This window comes from Gigantopelta aegis, chromosome 15 (assembly GCF_016097555.1).
Source record: "Gigantopelta aegis isolate Gae_Host chromosome 15, Gae_host_genome, whole genome shotgun sequence".
NCBI classification, from domain to species: domain Eukaryota; kingdom Metazoa; phylum Mollusca; class Gastropoda; order Neomphalida; family Peltospiridae; genus Gigantopelta; species Gigantopelta aegis.
In genome coordinates, this window is record NC_054713.1 from 7,896,517 (window position 1) to 7,909,847 (window position 13,331).

The 13,331-nt window shown below is 39.9% G+C and overlaps 1 protein-coding gene and 1 non-coding gene across 2 annotated transcripts in view; both read left to right on the plus strand.

Annotated features, from left to right (window-relative positions):
* Positions 1-13,331, plus strand: part of LOC121390748 — a 61,205-nt gene that overhangs the window by 19,368 nt on the left and 28,506 nt on the right. Inside the window, exons 2-3 of the mRNA XM_041522652.1 lie at positions 781-1,099; positions 5,276-5,358. Of these exons, the coding sequence (XP_041378586.1) occupies positions 781-1,099; positions 5,276-5,358 (402 nt within the window). The remainder of the gene's footprint in view (positions 1-780; positions 1,100-5,275; positions 5,359-13,331) is intronic.
* Positions 4,516-4,597, plus strand: Trnal-aag. The gene has a single exon. It is a non-coding gene; the product is annotated as a tRNA-Leu (tRNA).

A 13,331-nucleotide genomic window follows, 5' to 3' on the forward strand; every position in this document is an offset into this window, starting at 1 on the left:
AGCGTGGAACTCCCTGTCATGCGGCAAGGTATAAACTAGTGTCTGTCACTTTAAACTTAAAATAAATACTAGTGTCTGTCAAATTAAAATTAAAATTAAAAACTAGAGTATACCACTTTATACTTAAAATAAATACTAGTGTCTGTCACTTTAAAATAAAATTAAAATCAAGTGTCTTGTCACTTAAAAATTTAAATACAAACTAGCGTCTTGTCACTTTAAAATCAAATTAAAATCAAGTGTCTTCTCACTTTAAAATTAAAATAAATACCAGTGTCTGTGACTTTAAAATCAAAATAAAATCAAGTGTCTTGTCACTTTAAAATAAAAAAACCCTCTAGTTTGTCACTTTAAAACTGAAATACAAACTAGTGTCTTGTCAGTTTAAAATTAAATTAAAAAACTAGTGTCTGTCACTTTAAAATTAAAACAAACACTAGAGTATGTCACTTTAAACTAAAAATAAAAATTAGTGTCTTGTCACTTTAAAATAAAAATAAAATCAAAATCAAGTGTCTTGTCACTTTAAAATAAAAAAACCCTCTAGTTTGTCACTTTAAAACTGAAATACAAACTAGTGTCTTGTCAGTTTAAAATTAAATTAAAAAACTAGTGTCTGTCACTTTAAAATTAAAACAAACACTAGAGTATGTCACTTTAAACTAAAAATAAAAATTAGTGTCTTGTCACTTTAAAATAAAAATAAAAACTGGTGTCTTTTCGCTTTAAAATTAAAATAACAGCTAGTGTCTGTTGCTTTAATATTACTTTCTGTTTCAGTTAGCATCAAGCCATGGAACGCCCTCCCCCGCGACAACTTCACCGACTTCATAGTGTTCGCCACCGACGCTAACGCTCTCGACCCCGCGATGGGCCCTGGTCCCGTCGGCGTTTTCGCCATCCACCCGTACTGGTCACGTGGTGCTAGCGGCTTCCGGTGCACGCGCAGTGCGCAGGGATACGACGGTGTTGGGAGCATACAGCACTACCGGATGCGTCACTCAAGGAATTCCTGGAAGATACCGGTGGCAAGAAGAGGAGGAGCCTTTCTGTGGTTTCCCAGCGAATCGGCCATGGCGCTAGAACACGTTTTGTTTGTGTGAGTATGCATATATGGGAAGAGTTGATCTCTGGGGCAGAGTTGTATGCAGGGTGGTGGTGCTGTGTGCATGTGTGTGTTTGAGAGAGAGAGAGAGAGAGAGAGAGAGAGAGAGAGAGAGAGAGAGAGAGAGAGAGAGAGAGAGAGAGAGAGAGAGAGAGAGAGGTATGGGGTGGCGGAGGATTCAGATGAACGTCCTCACCACTCGTCTATGAGGCTAAAACATTTTATACAGTGCACTATTATGCTATTGGGCTATTTCTCGTTCCAGCCAGTGCTCCACGACTGATGTAATAAAGAAGCCCATGAAGTGGCGACAGCGGGTTTCCTCTATATATATCTGTGTGGTCCTTAACCATATGTCTGATGCCATATAACCGTAAATAAAATGTGTTCAGCGCATCAAACAAAACATTTCCTTCCTTCTATTATGCTATTGTTATTGGTGTCCAGGGAAAATATAGAAAAAGGGTCAGCTAGGTTCATATTCGCCCCCCCCCCCCCACCCCCTGCCGTTAGAGATAAGTATTACTGAGCCAACTCAATCGCGCCTACTGTAAGCAAAGATTCCCGCTCTAATACAACACTAATCATATTAATTAACCATAATACACACGCTTACAAGATGAACCCCGACAGCACCCACTTTCAACAATGTTTCTGACGGGTTTCTTCATGTAATGTGTGTATTAGTGATTACTATGTGAAATATTTGTTATCGGCAGGAAGGAAGGGAATGTTTTATTTAACGATGCACTCAACACATTTTATTTACGGTTATATGGCGTCAGACATATGGTTAAGGACCACACCGATATTGAGAGAGGAAACCCGCTGTCGCCACTTCATGGGCTACTCTTTTCGATTGGCAGCAAGGGATCTTTTATATGCACCATCCCACAGACATGGTAGTACATACTACAGCCTTTGATATACCAGTCGTGGTGCACTGGCTGGAACGAGAAATAGCCCAATGGGCCCACCGACGGGGATCGATCTCAGACCGACCGCGCATCGAGCGAACGCTTTACCACTGGGCTACGTCCCGTCCCTTATTTGTTATCGGCGAACACGAACATTATCAATGTAAATATATTTAATGTCAAATATAGGTTTATCGTTTTATTTGAGGGGGAATATTTGTCTACTCGGTAGTGGGCAAAACACTCGTCTTTTGGTTATAGAGTTTTCTCTGACGGTAGAGAGCGATTGTAACACACAGATACTCGTCTGTTGGTTATAGAGTTTTCTCTGACGGTAGAGAGCGATTGTAACACACAGATACTCGTCTGTTGGTTATAGAGTTTTCTCTGACGGTAGAGAGCGATTGTAACACACAGATACTAATTCTTTTGGTTATAGAGTTTTCTCTGACGGCAGAGAGCGATTGTAACACACAGATACTCGTCTTTTGGTTATAGTTTTCTCTGACGGTAGAGAGCGATTGTAACACACAGATACTCGTCTATTGGTTATAGAGTTTTCTCTGACGGTAGAGAGCGATTGTAACACACAGATACTCGTCTTTTGGTTATAGAGTTTTCTCTGACGGTAGAGAGCGATTGTAACACACAGATACTCGTCTGTTGGTTATAGAGTTTTCCCTGACGGTAGAGAGCGATTGTAACACACAGATACTAATTCTTTTGATTATAGAGTTTTATCTGACGGTAGAGAGCGATTGTAACACACAGATACTCGTCTTTTGGTTATAGAGTTTTCTCTGACGGTAGAGAGCGATTGTAACACACAGAAACTCGTCTTTTGGTTATAGAGTTTTCTCTGACGGTAGAGAGCGATTGTAACACACAGACACTCTTCTTTTGGTTATAGAGTTTTCTCTGACGGTAGAGAGCGATTGTAACACACAGATACTAATTCTTTTGGTTATAGAGTTTTCTCTGACGGTAGAGAGCGATTGTAACACACAGTTGCTCGTCTGTTGGTTATAGAGTTTTCCCTGACGGTAGAGAGCGATTGTAACACACAGATACTCGTCTGTTGGTTATAGAGTTTTCTCTGACGGTAGAGAGCGATTGTAACACACAGATACTAATTCTTTTGGTTATAGAGTTTTCTCTGACGGTAGAGAGCGATTGTAACACACAGATACTAATTCTTTTGGTTATAGAGTTTTCTCTGACGGTAGAGAGCGATTGTAACACACAGATACTCGTCTGTTGGTTATAGAGTTTTCTCTGACGGTAGAGAGCGATTGTAACACACAGATACTCGTCTGTTGGTTATAGAGTTTTCTCTGACGGTAGAGAGCGATTGTAACACACAGATACTAATTCTTTTGGTTATAGAGTTTTCTCTGACGGTAGAGAGCGATTGTAACACACAGATACTAATTCTTTTGGTTATAGAGTTTTCTCTGACGGTAGAGAGCGATTGTAACACACAGATACTAATTCTTTTGGTTATAGAGTTTTCTCTGACGGTAGAGAGCGATTGTAACACACAGTTACTCGTCTTTTGGTTATAGAGTTTTCTCTGACGGTAGAGAGCGATTGTAACACACAGACACTCGTCTTTTGGTTATAGAGTTTTCTCTGACGGTAGAGAGCGATTGTAACACACAGACACTCGTCTTATGGTTATAGAGTTTTCTCTGACGGTAGAGAGCGATTGTAACACACACATACTCGTCTGTTGGTTATATAGTTTTCTCTGACGGTAGAGAGCGATTGTAACACACAGTTACTCGTCTTTTGGTTATAGAGTTTTCTCTGACGGTAGAGAGCGATTGTAACACACAGATACTCGTCTTTTGGTTATAGTTTTCTCTGACGGTAGAGAGCGATTGTAACACACAGATACTCGTCCAGCTCTTTATCTACAACTGGGGCGGGACGTAGCCCAGTGGTAAAGCGTTCGCTTGATGCGCGGTTGGTCTAGGATCGATCCCCATCGGTGGTCCCATTGGGCTATTTTTCTTCCCAGCCAGTGCACCACGACTGGTATATCAAATGCCGTAGTATGTGCTATCCTTGCTACTAATTGAAAAATGTAGCGGGTCTCCCTGGCCTGTAAGACTATACGTCAAAATTACCAAATGTTTGACATCCAATAGCCTATTATTAATGAATCAATGTGCTCTAGTGGTGTCGTTAAACAAAACAAAATTTTATCAGAGGCGAATCTGGGGGGGGGGGGGGAGGAGAACCAGGGGCCCGCCTCCCCTAAGTTATTATTTTATTATATTTTAATTACATATTAATTTCCATTTGTTTACGATCCTCCAAACCTCCCCCAAAGTTCCCTTAGCATTCCGCCTCATGTCATTGCCCCCCCCCCCCCCCCCCCCCCCCCGGAGTTTCTGGATCTGCCACTGATTATCTAGATCTAGAACGGCAAAATAAAAATCATAGAACACACAGTATTAATTCCATATCAATGGATCTTGAAATCATGGTAGCGTGGCCGAGCGGTCTAAGGCGCTGGTTTAAGGCACCAGTCTCCTCGGAGGCGTGGGTTCGAATCCCACCGCTGCCAAATTTTTATTACTGTTTATTATTATTTTATTAAGTTGTTTTAAGAAGTTTGTTTTGTTTAACGACACCACTAAAGCACATTGATTCTTAATCGTCGGCTATTGGATGTCAAAAGTTTGGTAATTTGGACATAGTCTAAGACAGGAAACCCGATACATATTTCCATTTGTAGCAAGGGATCTTTTATATGCACATCATACTAAATATTGCTTTAAAAGATGAATTTCATAAATACAACCGTAATGGAGGCCGCCATTTTTGTTACTTAACACAGAAGTGGCTATATGCTCGGCGGCCGTGTATATACTAATAATATAGCCACGGCTAATGAAGGCTGGCTATCTACACGCCAGTCTTTTTTTTCCTTTTTTTTGGGGGGGGGGGGGAGATGGGGGGGGGGGGTAGGGCTCAGTGTTAGGCCACGACACCCCATTTCCATGCGTACATCTAGTACGATATGATACGATATGATACGAAACGACATGGTGCTGTATGACACGATATGGTTCAATATGATACGATATGATACGGTATGATACGATATGACACGATGTGATACGATATGATACGACACGATATGGTGCTGCACGTCGCGATATGGTTCTATATGATACGATATGATACGACACGCTACGGTATGCTACTTACGAAATTAATAATAATTTTTTTTTTTTTTCAGTGGTCATTTAAATATTGGAAACCAGTGGTATAAAATAGAATCAAGACTATGGAAAGTACACAACCCCCCTCCTGTATGGCAAAGTAAGTATCACCAATTTTGTTTTTATGGCAGTTTTTCCACCATTAAAGGGACATTCCTGAGTTTACTGCAATTTTTAAGATGTTATCGACAAACAGAGACTTTTTGACGATTGTAATTACATATCAAATATATTTTTCTGCGTAAAATATAAGTGACTCTATATTAAACGTGTTTCTGATCGTTCTAATATTTGTACTAGGTTAAATTTAATTTTATTTCCAAAAATATAATTGTTTTCGTACGTACGATATTATTTGAAGACAAAATCTAGTTTGGGCTTCTTACAAATATCGAATCGACCAGAAACACATTAAATATACAGACACTGATATTCTAAACAAGAAAATATATTTAATATGTAAGTTTAATCGTAGAAATATTTTTATTAGTCGAAAACATCTTACAATGCAGCAAACTCAGGAATGTCCCTTTAAAAAAGAATGTTCAGTTACCCGATAATATACATGGGGTCTACAAACCACGTGGTGATCTTAAGCTATTGATGTATAAATATCTATATATTGTATGTATGTCGGGTTTGACTAGTTCATACCTAGATTTTAACACACAGGCGCAGGAGCATATATGTACCGTTATGTATGCAAGTACGTATGCTCATGTGCGTATGTATATGGATGTGTGGTGTGTGTGCGTGAGCGCGAGTGTGCGTTTGTGGTATGGCTGTTTGTCTGTCTGTCTGTCTGCATGCATGGATGTATAAAACTGTCGACCTCATTTATAAAGTTAAAGTTTGTTTTGTTTATCGATACCACTAGAGCACACCGATTTATTAATCACCATCTACTGAATGTCAAACATTTGGTAATTGTGACGTAAACTGAGAGAGGTATCTGAACGACAAAACGGTAACACATGACCAGGGTCGTATCTCCGCACAATACAGAGTCAAATAGGTATTTGGCAAAACAGTACTTGATTCTATGAATCTTTATCTAGTGCCTCGTCTATAAGAGGACAGCCACTCTCAAAGAGATGGTTCACAGGACATAATTTCATCCCTCGTGAACAACCAAAAGAAGACTGCCATTCTCGAGGAGATTCTTTACTGGACACTTCGTCCCTTCTGCGTCGCCACAAAGAGGACTGCCACTTATGAGGCGATCTTTACCGGCAATTTCATCACTCTTGCATCGCCGAAAAGAGGACTTCCACTCCAGACTAGCTTACTAAATCAAAACTAGCACGTGGCGGAGCTCACCACACTACCTACAGCTGTGATGACATAACTGTCATAACAGTGATCATACCAGGTGTTCACGAAAGGTGGAGCATATCCTGCCCCACCGGTGGCACCCGTCATGAGTTCTGCCACCACAGCTTTCAAGTCTGTCACTTCATCTAAAACGATGAAAAAAAAAGTGTGCAAGAGTTTCGACATTTCCTGTCCATATGTCCTAGACAGTCCTATCCCCAAGTCTGACATCAATGAGGAAGCCCAGCACTTCGCATGGTCTATTCAGATCCGTGGAAGAGAGTCATTTCTCGCATCCCATGCCATGCAAGACAGACCCATTCCATGACGTCAGCCCATGCGGAATAAATATTTCTTGCATACCAGACAGATGAATCCATCTACTTCTAGTGTGACGGATAGATCTGTCTTTCCCTAGGGACAGACAGCTAACACTCGTCGCAAAATGACGTCATTTTGTCAAAACTACGTCACTGTTTCTTTTTTTCACCGTCTTGACCAAATAATTGCATTAATATTTTGTCTATAACATTAATCGGTCCATTACGATATTTTTTCCAAGATTCTGCTATATATGGTGGACCATTTAACATAAACATAAATACAACTTCACAGGCCAACCTCAAGAAAGTAATTAATGACGTCATCGCAGTATCGTTGAAGTTACGTCACAACAGTTAAGACGCTTGTTGTTTTCTGTAACGTACACATACATTAATCCTTTGTTTCGATGTTTTGTAAAACTAGTTAGGTATGCAAGAAAAAGAATCAAACATTCATGGATGTTGAAGTCAGGGAAATCCTAATCCTCGAAATACAACGGTTTTGTCTGAAACTCGCCAATGCTAGTTTCAGAAACTCGCCAAAACTCGTTTCAGACAAATAGTTGTATCTCTCGGGTTGGGATTTCCCTGTCTCCAACAGCCACTCCTGATATATTATCTCTTTCTTACACACCCGTGTAGGAGATCACCGTTGTGTATCACAGTCGTATACAACGTATGTTGGAGATCGTTTCCGAGAGGTCATGACCCAGTTTAGTGTCATTGTAAGGAGATGTAAACTGATGTCATTGGAATACTAACGTCATTCAAATTCAAAATTAGCTGTATTATTGCAATGCTTCGCCACATTAAAATGCTCGCTTTTCATCAATTTCATTTTCCGAGTGGTTGGCAAATGTTTTAGAGTGCTCTATTTTTAAGGACAACGGATCTGTTAGTACAGTAGTGATTTGGTTATGACGTGGTATGTATGCTTAAAGCCAAGTATTCATACGCCATGACCCAGTTAGGCTACGTTCTGTAACAACATAATTTAGTTCATTATATTGTTTACATTTTCATTGTTTCGAGGTATGTAAGAAATAGAATACTACTTTCGTGTCCGTTTGATACCATTTATCTTACAACGAATTGTTTAAAAACGTATCCAACGAGCGAAAACGAGTTGGATGCGTTTTTAAACAACTCGTTGTAAGATAAAATTGTATCATCATCCATCATCGTTTTTTCCCGCTTATAAGTCAACGTGGTATGTGCTATCCTGTCTGTGGGATGGTGTATATAAAAAATCCCTTGATACTAACGAAAAACGGGGGTTTCCTTTCTAAGACTAAATGTCAAAATTACCAAATGTTTAACATCCAATAACTGGTGATTAGTTAATGAATGTGCTCTGGTGATGTCGTTAAAATAAATAGAAGTCAACTGAAGTGCTGAACTATTTATTTCCTGAGATATCTTCTTTGTTTTGTTTTCGACTGGGAACCATCAGCTCAGCCAAGGTAATAGCTAGTGCGGTATCGGTAAATTCTCACGTAGGAGGTGGTTGTCGTCAGCTTACATATTGCTGCGCAAGGGGTACACATTGCCACGGTCGAGCACGCCGCTACGGCGCAGCCTGGGTTCATATAATCGGTGCCATACCCTTTGTAGGTTGGGTAGTCGTAGTAGACAATGCAGCCTACTGGACATGCCGGGGTTAGTGCGGCGATCTTTACGTTGTCGCATTGTGCTGAAAATAAAAATAAATAAATAAATAAATAAATAAATTAAAGGGACATGCCTGAGTTTGCTGCATTATAAGATATTTCCGACAAATAAAATATTTCTACGATTAAACTTACATATTAAATATATTTTCTTGTTTAAAATATCAGTGTCTGCATATTCAATGTGTTTCTGGTCGTCTTAATATTTGTAAGCAGCTCAAACTGAATGTGTATTTTTGTGCTGGGGTGTCGGTAAACATTCATTCATTCATTCAAATAATATTTTAGGAAATAAAATGAAATTTAACCTAGTACAAATATTAGAACGATCAGAAACACGTTTAATATACAGCCACTAATATTTTATGCAGAAATATATATTTGATATGTAATTACACTCGTTAAAAGTCTCTGTTAGTCGAAAACATCTTAAGAATGGCAGCAAATTCAGGAATGTCCCTTTAATAAATAAATAATAAATGAATTAATAAATAATAACTAAATGAATGAATAAATAAATAAGAAAAATAAAACTAACTAACTAACTTACTAACTAACCCGGACCACCAACACATACTGACACTTTAAGAAATGAAAGACCGGTAATTTTAGAATTAATAACAAAATTGAGTATTCCTGATAACTGGGGGCAGCCAGTTTGTTTCGTTTTCGTCGCGCAATCTAGCTTGGAAGGAAGTGACGTCAGCTCCTACCAAGACCTGTATGCACAGTGTAAACAAACGCAACAATTTACGACAAGGCGCTCCCCTTTGATCAACCGGACTTGTAAAACGACCCAAATAACTTGAAAATATAATAAACTTTTTAACTAAATACATTTCAATTTACATTAACAGAACGAAATGGGGTTACAGTATTTTTCTCTCCTAAAAAAAAATGCATACTAGTAGGCTACGTTGGAGCAAAAAGGATACCTAAGTGATCATTTTCTTTTCTTTGTCATTACATAATCGGTCAGTTTTCTGATTTTAGATGGAAAAGTCTACTTAATCAAACGTTTTACAGAATTATTCACAGTAATAAAGCATGACGGCTGATAATGGTCATTACCATTTTAGGGGTGGCAGGTTATTCCATCATACCCTGTGATGTTAATAATATCGGTACGTATTTTGTGTCTAGACGGCGGTAATTAATTGTCTCGTCTGGTTACCTACCAAATATACACCTGCCAATCAGGAATGAACGATGGAGGCAACTACACTATAGACCAGTTAACTAAACTCCCCACTCCGATTATCATTTCAGTACGTAGGTTACTGCATGTACAAAACATGATAAAGTTATTTCGAACACTTTGACCATTGCGGTTTATTTTGTATTGAAAAATAATATACACTTATTCCTGGCTTTCTGAGATAAATATAATTACACAACATTGCGATACATGCCTGTTTCATCATCTCTCAAATATCAGGTACCTTTGTTTCTTCCGTTCTAAGACTTAATTCCTGATGTGACGCGTTAAGTATTACGTAACCACCGGCTCGCCAGACGGCGTATTCACTGCGATCGAACAAAATGGCTGCGCCAGTTATAGATAACAGCCTTCACATTTAACCATTTTATTAATTAAATATAATAATATACTTGTTGATATTAAGCAATACTGTGCACTATATATATAGTTGAATATGCATATCAGTTCAAAAGCCTTGGGCGAGCATTCCTTTAAAGTTAATTTTGTTGGCTATTGGACATCAAACATTTGGTACTTGTGACTTAATAGTCTTAGAGAGGAAACCCGCAACAAAGTTCCATTAATAGCAAGGGATCTTTTAGATGCACCATCCCACATACATGACAGCACATACCAAGGCCTTTGATATACCAGTCGTGGTGCACTGGCTAGAACGAGATGTAGTCCAAATGGACCCACCGAAGGCGATCGATCCCAAACCGACCGCGCATCAAGCTAGCGCTTTACCACTGGGATACGTCCCACCCCACCACTAAAAAAGAGGCACTTGAATATATTTATGGAGACATGTCTCCTTGTCTCTCAGGATCCGCCTCTGATGAAAAGAGAGAAAAAAAACCCCATAATAATAAAAAAAAGAGAAAAGAAAAAGAAAAGTAAAACAACTAAAGACGGGGGAAAAAACCAAAGAAAAAGTAAACTTACCGCATGTAGGGTCCATACACTGAGGTCCCATGTAGTACTGACCATTGGTCAGTGCGACGAAGGCCAACAAGAGGCACGGCAGCATAAGACAGACCCTCATCTTCGATTGTAGGATACTTGTTTGGGTTTTTTCCTTCAACACGTCGATCGTTGGTTTTGGTTCTTGCTGGGAGTTCGCTTTTTTATATAGGGCTTGAAGGTAACAGGTGGTCTACTTAAGACAAAGTATTTCACGCGCAATGTCTTGAAAGCAAACAGGGAACACAAGATGGTGCCCACACGCACGTGCTTCACCTGTTGTTAAGCAGGGCACATACGTCATAACGTATGTATATAACCATATGTCTATTTGTTCTGGTACAAAGAGCACGTACATAGCTAAGGGCTGTTCCAATAATTGTTGTATGATGGAGTAGTGGAGAAGCGTGTGTGTGTGGGGTGGGGGGTGGGGAGGTGCTTGAGGTACAGGAAATAAGTGGCGAGTAAGACACACGAAGTAACTGTGGGTGAGGCACAAGGATAACGTATGACGTTAAGGTACAGGAAATGTGTGTGTGTGTGTGGGGGGGGGGGGGTGAAGGGGGCAGGCACAAGTAATATATGTGGGGCTAAGGTACAAGAAATAAGTGAGCGCTCAGACAAAAGAAATAGCTGTGCGTGAGGCACAGGGAATACGTATGGGGTTACGGTGCAATGAAATAAGTGTGATGTTAAAGTACACGTCAGGGGTTAAAAATGAATGAATGAATGAATGAATGAATGTTTCAAGACATCCCAGCATGAAAAATACATCGGCCATTGGGTGTCAAACTATGGTAAATTTAAAACATTAAATGATGAACCACATCAGTATAAAAATTCAATAGTCAAATAAAAACACAGTGTAAAGAACTGTGCAAAAATACAAATATCACAGATATATGAAATAAAAATTTAGAATAAAAGTCAGTATCACGTAAAAATTGTAAAACAAATTCTGGATGGAATCGAAATGATTCCATCACATTACGCTGTCTAAATATATATTTTCCGACAGAAATCGATCCTAGACCGGCCGCACATCGAGCAAGCGTTTTACAAGTGGTCTACGTCCCGCCAACTCTAATCTTGTGAAACACTCTTGTCGCCCACTGACCTTTTCACAGTCACCGTGACAACGGATGTATCCAGAATGTTTCACCAGGGCCCAGGTTATGTCATGCGTCGTACTGACGTCATGGCTTACGCCGAATTTTACGGTAGCGTAGCGCTAAGATAGCTACGAAAATCTGGGCCCAGTGTCCTAGAGATATGTGATGGAAGTGGGAAAAGAATCATAATTTATTCATAATTGGGGGCGGCATTTAGCTCAGTAGGTTAAGCGCTAGCCTGAGGTTTTTGCGTCGCAGGATCAAACCATATCAGTGCATCCGTTCAACTATCTGGGTTTTCTTTTCTCGTTCCAACCAGTGCACCACAACTGGTCAAAGGCCGTGGTATGTGCTTTCCTGTCTGTGGGAAAATGCATATAAAAGATCCCTTGCTACATTAGAAAAAATGTAGCGGGTTTCTTCCGGTGACTACGAGTCAGAATTACCAAATGTTTGACATCCAATAGCCGATGATTAATTAATCAATGTTTTCCAGTAGTGTCGTTAAACTTAAACTTAAACAAATATTATAACTAAAAATAACCCATGATTTGATAACATTACGAAACTTCTGTCCCCCCCCCCCCTCCCCCCACCTTCCTGCCAGTGCACCACGACTGGTACATCAAAGGCCGTGGCATGTGCTATCCTGTCTATGGGATGGTGCATATTGCTGATCGAAAAGAGTAGCCCATGAAGTGGCGACAGCGGGTTTCCTTTCTTAATATCTGTGTGGTCCTTAACCATATGTCTGACGCCATATACCCGTAAATAAAATGTGTTGAGTGCGTCGTTAAATAAAACATTTTCTTCCTCCACCCCCCCTTTTTTTTTTCACTCTCTCATATTTTTTTTTTTATTAAACAAAGTATTTATTCAGCAAAGTATTTATTCAGCATATTATTCGACAGCTGACTAAAACCTGTTCCAATTGTTTACTCAAGTGTCAAGGAAAACAGACACGCAACTCTCTGTTAACAGTATAAATATAAAGACTGGGTCCGTGCGTGAGACATTCATTTTAACTTATTTTCGTGTTTATAGTCCAATTAAGGTTCAAACACGCTGTCCTGGGCACACACAACTCAGCTATCTGGGCTGTCTGTCCAGGACTGTGAGTTAGTTGTTAATTGATAGCGGTTAGTTTAGAGAAAAGAGGGTGTAGCGGCCTTATACCTTCCCACTCGTTGAAACTCGCTCTGGGTGGGAGTCGGTACCGGGCTGTGCAACCTGTACCTACCAGCCTTATGTCCGATGGCTTAACCCCGAAACCACCGAGGCCAGTTGTGCGTGAGTGCTGTCCGGCTTTTTTAAAAATTTGACAGAGGCCGAATACTCGCGAACAAATTTGACTGGTACTCTGTCGTCTTCTATCACATCCCGTCCAATAATGTTAGGCACAAAAAACTAGTCTAGCGAATGACCGCGATCGCTCGACCGGAACACGAGTTCGTTTGTGACTGCGACACCAGTGGACAGTCCCAAGGAAG